The sequence below is a fragment of the Pteronotus mesoamericanus genome, unplaced genomic scaffold, assembly GCF_021234165.1.
Source record: "Pteronotus mesoamericanus isolate MK-2021 breed Mesoamerican mustached bat unplaced genomic scaffold, CSHL_Meso_final contig_72, whole genome shotgun sequence".
NCBI lineage: Eukaryota > Metazoa > Chordata > Mammalia > Chiroptera > Mormoopidae > Pteronotus > Pteronotus mesoamericanus.
Genome location: NW_026555242.1, coordinates 1,293,712 through 1,312,245, shown reverse-complemented (window position 1 = coordinate 1,312,245; position 18,534 = coordinate 1,293,712). Strand labels below are relative to the sequence as shown.

Sequence of the window (18,534 nt, the reverse complement as noted above, 5' to 3'; positions counted from 1 at the left end):
TAAATGCAAACTCCAGAAAGCCTACTGCACTGCCTTCTGGCTGGTAATGAACATGTTGTGTTCCCATAGGCACAAAACCCCAAAGCTCAGAGGGGAGACTGCAGTACTGCTTTTAGTGGCAGAGGCTGCACCTCAGAAGCAAGGGTAGACCTGGTCAGGTGCCACAGGCCTAGACATTAACGCACTCAAGTTTGGCTAGGAGGCTAGGTTGGGAACCACGGACTCACCTCTGCCAGCAAGCTGATAGATAATGCCTTGAATAAAAACTACGCCAATAAGCCATCCCAATAATATACCCACATCTGGTTCAAAAAACAAAAAACAAAAGCCATTCCTCCCATATCTACACGCCAGAGAAGTCACACTGGAGAACTGCCTGGGTTGGGAGAAGGGAAGGATCTCTATCTCTTTATTAAAGCCTTCGATTTCTGGTGGTGTCCTTTCCAGCTGAGTAGAAAGATGTGTGAGGTTCCAGAACAATTTGGAGGCTTCAGGGGTGACGCTGCTCATGACCAGGAGTCCCATCCCCTAACCTGAAGTGATTACTGAGGGACGAAAGAGGAGCTTTGAGGCAAGTTCTAGAGAGACAGAATGGGGGAGGGGATGAGAGGCCAAGAGCAGCACTAGAGAGGGTCGGGGTCATCCTCCAGATGTCAAGCTGCTAGGCAGAGCTCCCTGGAAAAGAAAGAGAGTCTTTGACTCTAGACCCAAGGCTCATGTATTTTTTTTTTATATATATTTCCACTTTTTAAAAAGATTTTATTTATTTTTAGAGAGAGGAGAAGGGAGAGAGAAAGAGAGGGAGAGAAACATTAGTGTGCAGTTGCCTCTCACTCGCCCCCTGTGGAGGACCTGGCCCACAACCCAGACGTGTGCCTTGAGTAGGAATCGATCTGAAAACCTTTTTGGTTCACAGACTGACACTCAGTCCACTGAGCCATGCCAGCCAGGGCTATCCTTCCATTCTTCATCTAGCCATTCAACCCCTATCCCCCACCCATCTAACTATCCGCCCACCATTCTGCTTCCATTCATCCATCTATCCATCCACACATCTACCCATCGTTCCCAATCCATCATTCCATGAGTCATTTGTCTGCCCATCTATCCCTCATTCATCCACCCACTCATCCATTCATCTCTCTACCATCTAATCCCTCACATCTATCTAAACTTCCTGAAGTCAGGGATCCTATTTGGCTCAGTTCTATAACCCAGCTCCTAGAGCAGTGCTGATACACAGTGCTTATTAAATGTTCAATGAATTTATCTACCCATTTGCCCATCCACCTACCCTCCCCAATCTATTCATCCATTTTCCCACCCAACATTTGACCACCTACAATTCAAGGGGCAATTCAAAGATCTGTAAGCTTCCATGTTCTTTCTTGAGGGTGAGGAAGGAAAAGGTCTCTTGGGACACCTGAGGGCTGGCAGGTGGATGGGGGGGTATTAGCTCAGGATGAAATCCTCAATTAAGTACCATTGAGAAGGAGAGGGAAACTACTATACGGACTACTAGGCTCTCTACAGGGCATTTTGCCCAAGGCTCCCACTTGATATATGGGGAAAGGAGTAGCAACTTGTATGAGGCTAGCTATCAAATAAATAACAAATAAGCTACTCAGGCTCAGGGCTTTTTTGCCTCTTCAGGCTGCTTCCAACACCAAAGCCCAACTGGAAAAGATCAAATGTCCCAAAGGCACTAGAAAGTCAGTTCCTTGAGGACAAGAACAGTGGCTTGTTGTCAGCTGCATTTGCCTCTGGTCTTGATCATGAACATTTGAAGTAGCAGCTTCAGAGATATTACTATCCCCATGGCCTGTCGGGCCTGACACATAATAGACATTCAATAAACATTTGTTGTCTATCAGTTCCTTTTCTGCCTTCTTTATGAACTCCTCTCCTCTGCCAACCTCTTTAAAGGAGAGGTTCTCCACACCTCCATCCTCAGTGCCCTCGCCTCTCTTGCTCTGTGCCCTCCTCCACGCTGCCCAGGGCAACTGCACACCGTCCACATGTCACCTCCCGCCTAGATGAGATCTCTATCACCAGCTCAGACTGATCCAATGAGTCTGAAGCCATATTTCAAACTGTCTGAAGGGTGTTTCCACCTGGAATTTCTATGGACACCTCACACCCAATCTGTTCAAAGGTGGGAGGATGTGTTTCATGCTTCATGAAGAGTGAGAAAGCTGAAATGACTGAAAGCGGTGTAAATCAGGGGGGCAATTCTAGACAATCAGGTCAGAGAGACAACGGGGTCAGAGAGGAGAGAAATCATGTAGGGCCTTGTAAGCCACTGAACGACACTGGATTTTACTCCAAAATGGGGAACTATTGTCGAGTTCTACACAGAAGCATGACATCATCAGACTAGTGGGCCACTCTAGTCAGAAACCTGGCAATCATCTGATTCCTGCACTTTTTTCCCCTAACACTTTTAATCATTTACCAAACTCAATCTTCCTGGGTTTTTTTCCTTTTAAAGTTACAGTTGACATTTGATATTATTTTATATTCATTTCAGGAATTTGTAGTGGTTAGACAGTTATATAATTTACAAAGTGATCTCCCTGTTAAGTCTAGCTCCCACTTGACAACATACCTACTTATTACAATATTGACTATATTCCCTATGCTGTAATTTACTTACATCCTCATGACTATTTGGAGGCTACCAATTTGTGCCTCTTATTCCTTCACATTTTCCATCCAGCACCACAATCCCCCTCCCATCTGGCAACCCTCAGTTTGTTCTCTTTATATGAGTCTGCTTTTGTTTTGTTTATTTAATTTTAATTCTCACCCGAGGCTGTGTTTATTGATTTTAAAGATTTTATTTTTAGAGAGAGGAGAAGGGAGAGATAAAGAGGAGAGAAACATGTTTGAGAGAAACTGATCGGTCACCTCTCACATGCCCCCAACTAGGGACCTAGCCTGCAACCCAGGCATGTGCCCTGACCTGGAATCAAACCGGTGACCTTTCACTTTGCAGGCTAGCACTCAATCCACTGACTCACACCAGCTAGGGCTGTTTACTGATTTCATTTTTTTTTTTTTTTTTGTTTATTGATTTTAGAGAGAGGAACATATATTGATCAGTTGCCTCCCATACATGCCCCAAACAGGGATCAAACCCAAAACCTAGATATGTGCCCTGACTGGGAATCAAACCTGCAACTTTTTGGTGTATGGGATGATGCTCTAACCAACCGAGCCATCCAGTCAGGGCAGTTCATTTATTTTGTTCTTTAGATTCCACATATAAGTGAATTTATATGGTATTTGCCTTTGTCCGACTTATTTCACTTAGCATAGTATACTCTAGGTCCATCCCTGTTGTCACAAATAGTAAGATTTCATTCTTTTTTATGGCCAAGTAACATTCCATTGTACATATGTACCACATCTTTATCCAGTTGTTTATTGATGGACATTTAGGTTGCTTCCATATCTTGGCTACTGTAAATAATGCTGCAATGAACATAGGGATATCTTCAAATTAGTGTCTTGGTTTCTTTGTATAAATACCCAGAAATGGAATTGCAGGGCCATAAGGTAGTTCTATTTTTAATTTTTTGAGGAAACTCCATACTCTTTTCCATAGTGACTGCTCCAATCTGCATTCCTACTAATAGTGCATAAGGGTTCCCTCTTCTCCACATCCTCGCCAGCACTTGATTTATTGGTAATAGCCATTCTGGTAGATGTGAGGTGATACCTCACTGTGGTTTTAATTTGCATTTATCTGATGATTAATGACATTGAGCATCTTTTCATGTCTATTGGCCACCTGTATGTCCTATTTGGGTCCTCTACTCATTTAATTGGATTGTTTGGTTTTTTGGTGTTAAGTTGTATGAATTCTTTTTTTAAAAAATATATTTTATTTATTTTTAGAGAGGAGGAAAGGGAGGGAGAAAGAGAGGGAGAGAAACATTGATGTGAGAGAGGAACATTGATTGGTTGCCTCTAAAATGCACTTCAACTGGAGACTGAAGCTGCAACACAGGCATGCGCCCTGACCAGGAACCGAACCGGTGACCTTTCGCTTTGGAGGATAACACCCAACCGACTGAGCAGCACTGGTCCGGGCTGTATGAATTGTTTGTAAATTTTGGATATTAACCCCTTATTGGATGTATCATCGGCAAATATCTTCTCCCATTAGGTAGGTTTGTCTTTTCATTTTGTTGATGGTTTCCTTTGCTATGCAAAACCTTTTTAGTTTGATGTAGTCCCATTTGGGTTTTTTGTTTTTTGTTTTTTTTTGAGGCGATATATCCAAAAAAATATTACTAAAAGCAATGCCAAAGAATCTGCTGCCTATGTGTTCTTCTAGGTGGTTTTATGGTTTCAGGTCTTAATATTTAAGTCTTTAATCCATTTTGAGCTTATTTTTGTACATGGTGCAAAAAAGTGACCTAGCTTCATTTTTTCTGCATGTATATGTCCAGTTTTTCCAGCACCATCTATTGAAGAGACTGTCTTTGCCCCATTGTATATCTTTGCCTCCTTAGTGATATAGTAATTGACCATATAAGCATGGGTTTTTTTTCTGGGCTCTCTATTCTGTTTCATTGATCTATGTGTCTGTGTTATGCCAGTATCATTCTGTTTTGATTTGATCTGGTAACATGATACCACCAACTCTGTTCTTTCTCAAGACTGCTGTGGCTATTCGGGGTCCTTTGTGGTTCTACATAAATTTCAGGATTATTTGTTCTAGTTCTGTGACAATACCATTGGTATTTTGATAGAGGTTACATTGAATCTATAAACTGCTTTGGGTTGGTCTTTACTTCTTATATCTGCTCTAGCTCTCATCTCTACTATTACTGTAACAACTCAGGACCTAATCATCTCTAGCTTAGTCTCTTGGAATAATTCCTAACTGGCCACCCGGCCTCTGGTCTCTCTCCTTTCCAGTTCACTCTTCCCATTGACCCCCAGCATGACCAATCTAAAATTCCAATCTCCCTTTCTCTCTTTTTTTTAAAGGTTATATTTATTTACTTTGAGAGAGAGGAGGAGGGAGGGAGACAGGGAAAGAAATATCAATGTGGGAGAGACACATTGATCAGTTGCCTCTTGCATGCCCCCAACTGGGGACCTGACCCGCAACCCAGGCATGTGCCCTGACTGGGAATCAAACTGCTAACCTTTCACTTCACAGGCCGGTGCTCAATCCACTGAGCCACACCAGCCAGGGCATATTCCAGCCTCCCTTGATCAAAACTCTTCAATGACTCCTCAGCTAGGAAAACATCTATGGATCTTAATAAGGCACACATAGGATCTTAATATGGTCTCTTGATTTGTCCCCTGGCTACAAAGGTCACTTGATTTAGTCTCCAGCTACCTTGCCTGCATACTCCAGCCATTAGACTACTCTGGTCCCATCATCTCCCTGCCCTGAGAACACACGCACATACTCTCACACTTACTCTACTGAGACTCACCTCTGACTATGCCTTTGCTTACATAAGGCCTGCCACTTGGAATATCCCTACTAACCCATTTTTTCCTGGGAAATTCTTTCTGTAGATGTCACCGCCACCAGGAATCTCCATGATTCTTTTTGTTTCTGTCCCAGCAGAGGCTGGGAAAAGTGCTCTTCGTGCTGCTTCCATTTTTATTATGGGCACTCACCCATATTACATTGTAATTGGCCATGTATTTGACTGGCCTCACACTGAGCTGTGAGCTCTACAAGAGCAAGTGTATCAATCCCTTCTGTGTCCCAAGTTCCTAAAACAGGGACTGACATATGCAAACTCTCAATGTTTGATTAATACTGAATGACCTTCTCATCTAGGGACCCTGTACATACCTTGTCGTGAGGGGATGGTAGAACGCATGCCTTGGTGCAGGTACGGTTTCTGTCAGAGCTAGAGATGGTGGAAGGGAAAGAGTAGGGATAAGAACTCTGAATTCAAGGGTCAGAGCAGAATAGGACTACATTGCCTAAAAATCCTCCTACCCTGCTGAAATGTTGTCAGACCCTCACTCTCTCCCCTTACAGCTCCCCATCTTTCTCCTAGAACAACGGGCATCTCCCTTGAAGCCTCACTCACCAGGTGTCAGTGCCTCGGGTCTTGGTGAAGATCACTGAAAGCAGAAGCCCCAGTCAGGGAAATTACTATCCTCTAAGTACATTGCCAGGAATATGTGGCTAGGGAGGAAGGGGCTGAGTTGATCCTAGCCATCAGTAAGGAGTGGGTACTGGATTAGTGGGTATGGGGTTAGCCTGGTCGTGAGATGAGGGAGAGGGGCACAGATTCCTGGAAAAGTCAGCTACGGTTGGGAGGGAGTCAGGAACTTGACTGAGAGGTATGCGAGAGTCTCTGGACACAGTGGTCCTGGGGTAGGGGGAGAATCACCGTGTTTGGATATCTGAGTCCCTCTGTCTTGTGTCTGTTTTTCCTTGGTGGGCACAGGGTTCACGCCATAGCCAGCAATAAACAAGGCCTCATCGGTGAGTTCTGTGCTGATCCGAGTCAGAAACTCCTCAGAGCGGGATAACGAAGCCTTCTGATAAAGGGAAGTCAGAAGGGCCCAGCCTGGAAGCTCCTACATGGGAGTACTGGGTCCAGGGGCTGGCAAGCTGGAGGATCTGGGTCTAAGGAGTCTGGTATTAAAGGGCTGGGCATGGGATTTGGCCTGGAAGGCCCTGTAGGTGAGGAGCAAGTCTTTTGGGGCCTCAGGGCCTAGTGCGGAGGGCTACGGGCTAGAGACTCATGGGGGAGGTCCCAGTGCCCTCAGCCTAGGAGCTGTCTACTTCAGTTTACCTCCACCTCCAGAACTCCCCTCCAATGCTCACCGAACCTCCACCCAAGAATGTTGCGGCTTGGGACAGCTGGCTGCCCTTTTTCTCACTGCTCTTGGTAGGAGTGGATTCCATCCCCCTGGGAACAGTTGGAGCCTTTGTTAGGTTGAGAAACCATCCTACTTCTCCCAAACCCTTACCAGCACCATACCCCAGGACCAGATTTAAACCAGGTATTTTGATAAACCGTCCTGTCTCAGTTCTCTCTCCGGAGGGGGGGAAAAAATCGTTGCCTTAAATATTCCTGGGATGAGGAGCCGAGCGGGAAGTCCCACAACAATCCCCTGCCCCGCGGCGCCCAGGAGGCCTCTTCCTCGCCCCGCCCCCCGCCCCCCGTCCCCCACCAAAGAAAGCCCTGCCCAAGACTAGGCAGCCGACTTGCCGCCCCCGACCTGGCAGGTGGGTTGAAATCTTGGGCTACTCGGCAGGAGGGGAGGCGGGGAAGCGGGGAAGTCTAGGGAGCACGGGGAGTTGGAGCTGGGGGGGTAGATAGGAAAGAGGGGGAACCCAGGCGGCGTGGCTACGCGTTGCTATAAAACCCTTGTTTGCTGGGGTTCCGCAGTCCCGTAGCCAGGAGATTAGGGATTCTAGAACCAAGGGCCGGGAGTGGACGGGGGGAGGGGAGCATTTTCCCAGCAAGTGGCACTCACTCCTCCGGCCTCTCCTCCAGGTCCCTGCTTGGGGGCTGTGACTCCAGCGCCGGAGGCTGGAGAAATTTGGGAAGATCACTTAGGGTGAAGTCTGGAACCTAATTCTCCTACCACTAGGGGCACGCAAAAAGCAGCCTCACCCCAGGTCGCACTTCAGCCTCTCTAGCCGTCACCTCGTAGTTCGGAGCCTGCTAGAGCCAATGAGGCCCGAGAGAGGCGGGGCGAGGAAGACAGCAATGTGGACTGTACTAAATAACCTTGCCTCTTGGGCACGCCAAGAATCAGGAGGGCGGAGTCTTTTCTCCTTATCTTTGTCTCCAGAAAGTCACACCCTCCTCAGAAAGGAAAGGAAAGATATTTATCTAGGTCTCCTAGCCTTTGGATCTCTCCTTTTCTGTCCCTTCCTTTGCTCGGCGTCGATACCTTACCCCCTCACCTCCCTCTGTACTTTGGTACGAGCCGTTGCAAAGGGCGGAGGGAGGAAAAGGAAAGGGAAGGCAGTTCTTAAAGGGGCCGCAGCCATTTTTTTAAGGCCTCTTTTTCCTTTCTCCAATTTTAGAAGTGTGAGCGCAGAAGACTAGGCTCTTGGAAGCTGAGCAGAACTGGAGCAGGAGGGACCACAGCTGGAGGCTGCAGCGCCTCCGGGGTGGGTGGAAACGAGGGTCTGCCTTTAGGAAGGGCTGGGCGTGCAAGACCCCTGGGTCCTGCGCACATCTGGGGCGGTGTATGCTCCCGCTAGCAGCGAGCTTTAACATCAGGGACCGGGCAGGGACTGTGGGGTGTTGGGCGCTGTTGGCGTGGCCGATGCGCCAGGGCGGAGTGTGACGCCGCGCGGCGGGGCTGAGACAGAGCTGGCACTTCCGGATCCCACCCGTGGCGGTAAGGGCACCGCCGCGATGCCAAGCGAAAATATCTTCCTGTTTGTGCCTAATCTAATTGGTGAGTGCTGCCCTAGGCTCCGTGCTGAACGGGAGAGAGAGGAACCTTGGGCCAACTCTCTGATTCCGCGTTGTCTGTCTTCCCCGTCCCATCCTAAGGTTATGCCCGGATTGTCTTCGCCATCATTTCTTTCTACTTCATGCCCTGCTGCCCCCTCACGGCCTCCTCCTTCTACCTGCTCAGCGGACTTCTGGACGCTTTCGATGGACACGCTGCTCGAATCCTTAATCAAGGTGACAGTCAACTCCTCCCAGCCAACCTTGAGGCACAACAACCCACTGCCCCCTTTTCCTGCCTCCTCAGGAACTAAAGGTGGTCGGGTACTCGGGAAATCAGAGGGTTCCATCATTCCCATCTCTATGAAGCAGAACCGAATGGTCTGGTTTTATAGCAAAGGGATTTAAGCTAGCCGTTGAGAAGAACTCACAAGACTGGACATGGCAGTGGCAGTGCTGGAGTTCTCTGAATTATTATCCAAGAGGTGTTTACTGGATGTCTACTGTGTGCCACGCTCAGCAATCCTGATTCCAGAAGGCCTGTCTAGAGAGAGGATGGAGAGAGAAGGAAGATGGCTTCTGGAGGGTTGAATCTGTTGTTTAGACCTACCTCCAAGACTTCCCCTAAGACTTCAAGTCTCTTCGTTTTGAGGCCTGCACCCTTGATTCTGGGATTTATGAGTTAGGTGTAAACTAGCTTTCTCACCTCCTCTTCCAGTCTCTCTTCACAGTTCCCTGCCTCCTCATTTTATGTCATGGAGACCCTTGTCCACTGACCTCACACCCAATGGGTAACAGTCTGTTTTCTTCCCCAGCAGTGGGTGGTGGACATTTCCTGTCTTTTAGGCTTTGCATCAGCGTGATACACCAAATACTGCCTCTGTTGTAGATGCCCTGCTCCCTAACAGCACCTTCCCAACTAATAGCCCCATTTTTCAGGGACCCGGTTTGGGGCCATGCTGGACATGCTGACTGACCGCTGCTCCACCATGTGTCTGCTGGTCAACCTGGCGCTGCTGTACCCTCGTGCCACCCTTCTCTTCCAGCTCAGCATGAGCTTGGATGTGGCCAGCCACTGGCTGCACCTCCACAGGTCTGTGACTCAGGGTGTTGACTGGCTGAAGAAGACACTACAATAGGGAGGGGTGAGACTGTATGGGAGGTGTCTGGGGGGGGTGGCTTCAGGCTGCTTGAGAGGTCTCCATTTTAGGCACAACCATGGGCAAGTCCTCTCCGAGTCAGCTTCAGTCCTGTTTATAGTCAAATTAAGCAATCCCTAAAACTCTTCTGACTGGCTATTTGAGGATTCCAAATGGGTAACAGCGCTTGGGAAGGGGCATGGGGGCTTTTGAATGTGGCATTTGAATCTTGACCCTGTCCCCAACTAGGTAATTGTGTGGCTTTGGGCAAGACGGTGGTCCTCAGCTGGGCTTCAGTTCCTCCTGTGTACAAGAGAGGCAGTTCCAGTACCTTCCTTGTGGAAGGTGCTATGAGGATTAGATGGGTGTCAGTGGTAATGAATGCTCATGGATTCCCCTACTTTCTCCCCAAGTTCTGTGGTCCGAGGCAGTGAAAGTCACAAGACGATCGACCTATCTGGAAATCCAGTGCTTCGCATCTACTATACCTCCAGAGTGAGCATTTCCTACCCCTCCCTTATTTACTCAGCTAGTGCCAAATCCTGGGCTGTGCCCTGGTCCCTGGTTAGGAGCGGGTACAAACACAAAGGAAGAACAAGCCACCCAGGGGAGGAGAGGCCTATAAGCCGAGATATGAAGGAGGGTAGAATTAGTGGGAGGGCCTGTGTGAACTGCTCCAGGCAGCAAGTGTTTTTTAAAGAGAGAAGTAATATGCTGAGATTGCTTTCTCATCCCCCCAACTGCACCCTTATTTCCCCAGTACAGTTCCAGCTCCCCATCCTCACAGGGTTTTGGCCCGCTGTCCCTGTGTGTCTGTGTTGGGGTGAGGGGTGCACGCTGCCTCACCCTCTTGTTTAAGCAGCCTTTTTGCTATTTGTGCAGCCTGCTCTGTTCACCATGTGTGCTGGAAATGAGCTCTTCTACTGCCTCCTCTACCTGTTCAATTTCTCCGAGGGACCTTTAGGTAGGAGATGAGGGGCTGGGCGGGAGGATGGGAGGGTTCTGGCCTGCCCAGGAAGATGAAAGCCAAAGGCTCAGGGGCCCCCTCCCTCACCCGCATCCCATTTTCTCAGTGCTGCCCTTGCTTCCTTCCCATAGTTGGCTCTGTGGGTCTTTTCCGAATGGGACTGTGGATCACCGCCCCTGTCGCCTTGCTCAAGTCCCTCATCAGTGTCATCCACTTGATCACAGCCGCCCGCAACATGGCTGCCCTGGATGCAGCAGATCGTGCCAAGAAGAAGTGACCCTGGACCTTGCAGCCTCTGGCTTGGGAGTCTCACTGTGCCACACAGCTCCCCTCTCCCTCCTAGGAGGTCCAGGCTTGTGTCTTCCTAATGGCCAACCCTCTGGGAAGGGGTTCAGGCTCTTTAGTGATGTCACGTTGTCCGTAATCCTGAAGGCCGGTTCTACCCCTGGACTCCAGATCAGGAAGGACGCTCAGGAGCTCCCACCCACGTGGGCAGTGCTTCTGGGGGCACCAAGAGGCTTCCCCGAGGACTGGGTATTTTCATAGCTGCTGGCTTAGCCTTGGGACCTGGCTTGGCCTGGAGACTTTAGGGACACTTGCAGGAGGGAGATGGGATAAGGGCCAGGTTTCCCAAAAGGCAGGGAATCAGACCTCTGTCCCTGGCCAGAGGAAGCCTGCGGGTACTGTGGCTGGGAGACAAGGAGCCATCTGGATTCTTCTCCATTGCAGTGTCCTCTGTCAGGTCTGTCCTAGCTCCAAAAGCCTGAATAATAAAGGTAGGGGCTTCACTGTCCTGGATTTGTTTTCCTTTGAAATAGTCTTGGACTGGGGCCTGGGTTGAGGGGAGCTTGGGGAAGAAGGGGATCCATCTGGCTGCTTCTCCCTCGGTTGTTTACTGCCTAGCTTTTCATCATTGCACAGAGACCTCAGACAGAGACGCTCCCTGCCGCCCAAGGCATGCCATGTCCACTTGCCCGCCTGCTTTATTTCCTTTACCATGCTGTCCCTAGCTGTCTACATTTATTTGTATGCCTGATACTCTCTGACCCTACTGGAATGTAAACTCCATGAGGGCACTGACTTTTCTTGTTCCTTCTCTGTCCCTACAATGAGGATTAACCTTAACCCGGCATATCATAGCTGCTTAATAAATACTCACAGGTAGGTCAATTGGTTTCTCAAGAGTGCAGTCCTTACATTACCTGTGGGATACCTTTTTAAAATCCAGCTTCTAGGGCCTGCACCAGAGTTGGAATCTCTAGGGATGGGCCCAGAAATCTGCAATTTTAATAAATTCCAGGTGATTGATTTTTCTTCCCAAGAAGATTGAAAATCACTGTTCCTTAAACATTTTTTGGGCACCTACGAGACATTGGTAGACATTTGGGCACCAGGTAGACATTGTCCTGGACATTTGTCTCTAACAGCAACCCCTACCATCTGAGCTTTCTGGCTCTCTGGCACTGGCTTTCTTTTTAAAACTACATTGGGGCTATCACATGCCAGATCCTGTGCTGGGGGTTGTTGCAGATGTTACTCATTTTATCCTTACAGCAGCTTAGCCGAGGGGCACTTCTCATGTCCAGGAGAGCTGAAATTCAGCCAGGAATATGTTGAGCTTCAGTTCCTGTGCTAAGCCCAGGATCTGTGGGAACAGGCCCCTGCTCCCAGCTGGCCCTTGGCCGGCGTGGAGGTCACAGGCCAGCAGGGGGAAATGATAATGCAGTTAGGGAGGTGTTTGTTGGGGGACCTCCCTAACTGCATTATCTCCCTCTGCTGGCCTATGAATAGTAAGTGCTACAGCAGTTAGGGGCTGGCGGTTAAGGCTAAGGGTGTGGACGTCTTAGGAAGCTGGTAGGGAGGGATGGGGGCTGGGAGAGTTAACGCAGAGGTAAGGGCTGAGTTTCATCTAAGGGAACAGGTAGGCGACAGAGCAAGTTTAGGAATGGAACTCAGTGAGATGATGTTGCTGGAACATATGCTGGGGCTTGGCGGGAATGGAGAACTGGTGAGAGACAGCAAGAAGTCTTCAGGCAGCCTGAGGAGCCTGGGAGGGCATTTGGCCTATCCTGAGGGCCGCATGGAGCCATTGAAGGAATTTTTAAAAATAAGATGCAAAATATTCACGGTGAAAAAATTAAACTACACGCACTTCAAAAGGATGATGAAGTCAACTGCCACCTTAAGCTCTCACTTCTCCCCAGAGGCCACCACTCCTACTCATTGCTTATGTGTCTCTGAATTTTTCACATGTACACATATATCTTCCCATGGTTTAAAATTGTTTTTTGCTGTTCTGCTAACAAGCTGCCGCTGTTCCAGTGTTTTTTGCTTGTATTATCCCATCTTACCTGACAGCTATGCTGTACTGTGTACTAAACAATACAACAAGCCTCGACTGCCCATTTTCTAATAAGGAAAGAGGTCCTGAGGAGGAGGAGGCCAACCTGGCTGGCTTGGCTCCAAATCCTGCACCTTTAACATTGACCGTACACGGCAGTCCACGTAAGTGGTCTTCTTAATGGTGGCATAGAATTCCATTATTGATTTGTTTAATGGGGTTCTGCCATCGTGAACAATGCTGCAGTAAATCGCCTGGACTCTCTTGGGGGACACCTGTAGGATGAATGCCGACTGTTAGGATGGTGATAGGGACACATTTATACTTCAGGATGATAGTGATTCACAAAGCTGAGGTGTCCCCCTACCTGACCTGCTCCCAAAGTGTGAGGAGACCTTCATCCTTCCTGAGTCAACTCCTCCAACCTAATGAGTCCTCGGAGCACTCAAGCCCTATGCCTCTGAATGCCTCCTGGATCTTGGGCTCTAACCATTTACAGTGATGTCCAGAGTCTATGTAAATCCAGCTACCTGATCTGAAAAAGTAGAGGGAGAGTTGGGCAGGAGTATGGGCGTCTTCCACGCAAGTGGAGTATGTGCCTTAAACCTGTGGGACCGGCACTGAAGACAGCTTGGTGCCTTTGGTCCCAGGTCCAGTGGCTGCACTGAGCCCAGGAGGAACCTGCAGAGGACTAGCCTGTTTACAGCGCAGGATCAGGTGACCCTGGGACCTCCTCGAGGGAGGGGTGGGGAAAGACTAGGCTGAATTGGAGTCACTATATTTGATCTGAGGAATGTAGTGGAGTCACAAATATTGCTCTGGTCTGAATGTTTGTGTGCCCGCAAAATTCATACATTGAAATGTAATACCCAATGTGATGGTACTTGGAGGTGGGTCCTTTAGGAGGTGACTAGGTCATAAGCCCTCACGAATGGGATTAAAGCCCTTTATAAAAGAGGCCTGTCTTCTTTTATAAGAACTCTTATAAAAGAGCTCTCTCATCCTGTGAGGACAGAGCGAGAAGGTACTGGCTGTGAGAAGGAAGATGGACCTCACCAGAACTTGACCATGCTGGTGCCTTGATCTTAGACTTCCAACTTCCATAACTGGGAGAAATGCATTTCTGTTGTCTACAAGACACCCAGTCAGTCTGTGGTATTTTGTTATAGTGGCTCAGTTGGATTAAGATATGTGCACTAATAACTTTCTGGAATTCAACTGTATGCTTTCAGGCTCAATGAATAACCATCTTGCAAGACATTCCATTGGCTCACTTTACTCAATGGGCTCTGCCTCAGAGACGTCATGGGAGGGGCCCCCAAAATCTGCTGTTCCCTCAGGTGGCCTTGAGTCTCCTCCTGGCTTTTATACTGTGATTAAAGATACCCTAACTGCTGTATCAAAGTTCAAGATGTGTAGTGGCTCCAACATGATAGAAGTTTATCTTTAACTTACGCTAGGTCCTACTCAGGTGCTCCTGACTGTGAAGTAGCTCTCCTGACACAGATTTAGGGACCAAGGCTCTTCCCATTTTACAGCTCCACAATTTTCGACACAACTTCTAAGAGTGTTCGGCTTGCTTGTGTCATGCAGACAGGGGAGGTGTGTCGGAGGGGGACTCCGCAAGGCTGGCTTGTGTGGGAAGGCAAAGAATGGGCACATGCTACTTCCACTCACATTCCATGAGCTACAACTCAGTCATGTGGCTACATCTGTGTGCAAGGGAGTTTGGGAAATAATGAGTTGCGGGCCCACAAAGAAGAGAAAATAGATTTGGTAAATAATCTCTTTCCATGCTGAAAGTGATTTTTCTTTTTTTAAAACTATTTATTTATTTACTTACTTATTTATTTATTTATTTTTAGAGAGAGAAGAAGGGAGGGAGAAAGAAGGGGAGAAACATCCATTGGTCACCTCACGCACGCCCCCAACTGGGGGACCTGGCCCGCAACCCGGGCATGTGCCCCGACTGGGAATCGAACCAGTGACTATTCAGTTCACAGGCTGGCACACAATACTGAGCCACACCAGCCAGGGCTGATTTTTCTCTTAAAAATAGATTTTCCTTTGGTAAGTGATCTTAAGAAAATCCATTACTTTATCTGGTATTCAACCAAGAAAAGCCATGTGCTCCAATGCTGGAGAAAAAGAGGCTATGTTGAACTTCAACAGATCACACTGTTCTGTATTCCATGCTCAATTGAAGGGACCTTCAAGAATAAATCTGGTACCAGCAACTGACTGAGACTCTGGCTCCAGTGTGAGCTGTAACTCCACTGCATTTCTATCTAAGCCACCCAATCACCATACAACTGTGCTGAGCCCATCTTCATGCATACCTTAGAGTATCCTCTTACCTTACAGTATCTCACTTACCTTAGAGTATCTCACAGCTCTGTGAAGTGCATGTAGTAATCAGGATAAACTTGATTATGCTGTGGTAACAACCGCATCCCCCAAATCTCAGATATGTAATACAGCAAGTATTTATTTCTTGCTGCTACTGCATGTTCATTGTGGGTGAGCTGTGTCTCTGCTTCATGTCATTTTTCTCTCTGGGAACTAGGCTGATAAAGTGGTATATGGGGTATTGCAGGTCACCACAGAGAGGGGAAAAGAGAAGATAGTGATATCACTTCCCGTTGAACTTCATTGGCCAGAGGAAGTCATATGGCCAAGCCTGGTAGCCATTAGAGATTCACTCATGTGGAGACATCAATTCATTGATGGAAATGAGCCCAGACCTCAGGGGTGAGACCTGAGATAGAGAGATGGCTTTTGAAGTCAGTGACATAGAGATGATCTCAAGCTGTGGGACTGGCCAAGAATGTAGCTGAGTGAGGAAACAGGGCCCAGGGAGACTCACAATTTAGACTGAACAAAGGGAGTGGAGCTGGCCAAGGAAGCTGAGGAGCGGCCAGAGATGCAGAAAGAAGGGTGGGGAAGCCTGTGTCATGGGACCCAGTGTGGAAGAGAGGTGGCCGCTGTGCCGCATGATGGAAGAGGCTGAACAGGGAGAACTTAACCACTGGGTCTAGTGACAGGGACGTCATGGTGATGCTGATTTGAGCAGTTTCCATAAAGCATGGGGTGGAGATGAAAGCTAAAAGGAATGGCTTGAGGAGATTATGAGAAGTGAGGAATGGAAACTGAGGAATCTGGCCGTGGAGGAAAAGTAAAGGAGAAGTAGCAGCTGGAGGGAATGTGGGACTAAGGTAGGGTTTACTCATTGGCTCTGTATGGGAGTGAGTGGAACATGTTTATGTGCTGGTGACCACGATCCAGGAGAGGAGGAATTAACGGGAGGTGCAGGGAGGAAAGGCGAGGGATGCACAAGTGAACTCAGGACTTGAGAAGGATGGGGCCTAGAGCCCAGGGGAGGAACTAGGCTCCTTAGGAAGAGAGGGACGACAGAGGGTCCAGGTGCTGGCAGGTAGTTTGCTGGATTTGCTGCCAGGGGCGGGCCTTCCTGCCCAAATTACTTCTATTTTCTCAAAGAAGTGAGAGAAAGTGGGCAGGGATGTGGAAGGCTGTGAGGAGAGGCAGTGTAGAGTTGTTCTGAAGGGGATCTAGCGCAAGCTAGAGAAGTGTAGTTTCTTTGAAATTTGTTGCCATGAGTTTAAAATGAGATCACTCACTTTTTGTGAAGATGGCACCCAGAATGAAGAAGGAAGCCCCTGCCCTTCCCAAAGCCAAAGCCAAAGTAAAGGCCTTGAAGGCAAAGAAAGCAGCGCTGAAGGGCATCCACAGCCACAGAAAAAAGATCCACATGCCACCCACCTTCTGACCCTGAAGACACGGCGGCTCTGAGGGCAGCCTAAGTGTCCTTGGAGGAGCGGCCCCAGGAGAAATGAGAAACAAGCTTGACCACGATGCCATCACCAAGTTCCCCCTGACCACTGAGTCCGCCACGCGGGAGACAGAAGGTAACGGTACACTTGTGTTCATTGTGGAGGTCAAGGCTAACAAGCACCAGATCACACAGGCTGTGAAGAAATTCCATGATTTTGACGCAGCCAAGGTCAACACCCTGATCAGGCCTGACGGAGGGAAGAAGGCATGTCTGACTGGCTCCTGACCGTGATGCTTCAGAAGTTGCCAACAAAATTGGGATCATCTAATCTGAGTCTGGCTGGCTAACTGTAAATATAAAAACTTTACACTGTAAAAAAATTAAAATGAGATAGTCAGCATATGAGATGTTCCTCCTCCAGCAACACACAGCTGGTCAGGGCAGGATGAGGCTTTTCCAACTAAGCATCACATGGGAGGGGCAAGGTGAGGGAGTTAAGAGAAGTTTCTTTGAGGGAGTCAATTACACAGGGTCAAGGTCACTGAAGCCTTGAACTGGAGGAATCATTGGAAGGTGAGGGGGAAGCAACAGGAGCTGAAGTCTCAGAGGTGGAAATGGCTCTGGGAGCTGGTGGCTGAGATGGGAAGGAATATCCCCACCATGACCTCACCTGCTGCCACTCACCCCCAGAGGCCCTTGGCAATAAACAGTGCTAACGTAGCACTTACCATGTGCCAGGTATCAGATGGAGAGCTTTAAATTAATTGCCTCTCTTAAGGGAAGGTGGAGGAAAGTTTGGAGGAAGCAGAGGTGAAGGGGCTGACTCACTTGGCTGTTCCAGGACACTGAGCCAGCACCACCAAGTGCTCTGGGCTGGACAGACAGCCCCTGACCTCAACAAGGTGAGACTGGAGTGGAGCCACTGGCCACACAAATGCAACTCGAACTGGAAAAGGACAAGGCTTATGGGCCGAGGCCCCACTGGGGGAAAAAGGAATAAAGAGCCTCAAAAAATCTGCAGTCCTGCTCAATAGGGGAATTGCTGGCCAATTTCACAGACAGGAAGAGATCAGAGAGGCTGAGATGCCCCTCTTAGCCACACAGCCAATAAACCCAAGCTTCTTTCTCCACCTCAGATCTTTTTGCTTCCTCAGCAGCGAGCAGGCAGGCCTGTCAGTGATGGTTGTACCTGGGCTGAAGGGGTGGTTCACCTTGCAGCCTCCACTTGCGTGCCCGGACTGATGGCACCTGGACTCTCTCCCCAAATAAGGGCTCCTCATTAGTCATGGGAGAAGGTGGGGAGGGGCACGCCCCCTTAATGTTCTCGAAGAACCCATACTAGAAGCCCAGGAGAGCACTCCAGTTTCTACTGCCCCTGGGCAGGAGCCTTCTTCCCATCAGACATTCCCGTTTGAGGGGGGTCAAGTGCACAGGTGCCTGGCTCGCTGGCCTGCCAGGTATGACCAGCAGGTGGCGCCAAAGGGGGCCTGCCAAGTGCTGAGGGCAGATTGGACGCACCTGCAGCGAGTGTTAAGATTCCAGAACTCCCTTGATGGAGCTGAGGTCCTGGAGGAAGTGACAGTGAGAAGAGATGTTGCTAGTGCAGGAGCTGTCCCAGAGAGGCTCGCCAGGAAGGCCCCATTTCTCACCAGCGGCATCATCTCCCCCACCTGGAGTCCAAGGAAAGCTGACTGCCCGAAGGACAGTCTGGCTGATAAGAAGACTTTGGGGCCACGGCCGTCAGGGTGACTTCAGGTTTGTCTCCCTGCCTTAGTTTGCTCCCACGTTACATATGGGGTAGTCTCTAGTAACTATCTCAAGATTTCAGGGGTATCCTCTACCCCTCTTGCCCACCCCTACATTAAGCTTCCCTGTGA

The 18,534-nt window shown here is 48.8% G+C and overlaps 2 protein-coding genes across 10 annotated transcripts; one reads left to right on the top strand and one right to left on the bottom strand.

Moving 5' to 3' along the window:
• Positions 1-381: 381 nt before the first annotated feature.
• Positions 382-7,702, bottom strand: LOC129078060 (putative protein T-ENOL). Of its 9 annotated transcripts, XM_054582718.1 has the most exons (7): positions 7,623-7,688; positions 7,483-7,538; positions 6,827-6,911; positions 6,387-6,537; positions 6,081-6,114; positions 5,837-5,894; positions 382-675 (listed from the first exon to the last, which is right to left on the bottom strand). In XM_054582718.1, exons 3-7 carry the CDS (start codon positions 6,905-6,907, stop codon positions 640-642), a joined length of 360 nt encoding a protein of 119 aa, XP_054438693.1. In that variant the 5' UTR covers positions 6,908-6,911; positions 7,483-7,538; positions 7,623-7,688; the 3' UTR covers positions 382-639. The 9 variants fall into 9 exon arrangements, 4 of the variants coding, with proteins under 4 accessions (XP_054438693.1, XP_054438694.1, XP_054438695.1 ...); XM_054582719.1 differs by lacking the exon at positions 7,483-7,538 and having other exon boundaries at positions 7,623-7,702; XM_054582720.1 differs by having other exon boundaries at positions 6,387-6,534; positions 7,483-7,682.
• Positions 7,703-7,840: 138 nt separating this feature from the next.
• On the top strand, positions 7,841-11,847 carry CDIPT (CDP-diacylglycerol--inositol 3-phosphatidyltransferase). Its single transcript, XM_054582716.1, has 6 exons — positions 7,841-8,421; positions 8,520-8,654; positions 9,357-9,510; positions 9,970-10,051; positions 10,439-10,520; positions 10,655-11,847. Exons 1-6 carry the CDS (start codon positions 8,379-8,381, stop codon positions 10,798-10,800), a joined length of 642 nt encoding a protein of 213 aa, XP_054438691.1. The 5' UTR covers positions 7,841-8,378; the 3' UTR covers positions 10,801-11,847.
• The last annotated feature ends 6,687 nt before the right edge of the window (positions 11,848-18,534 follow it).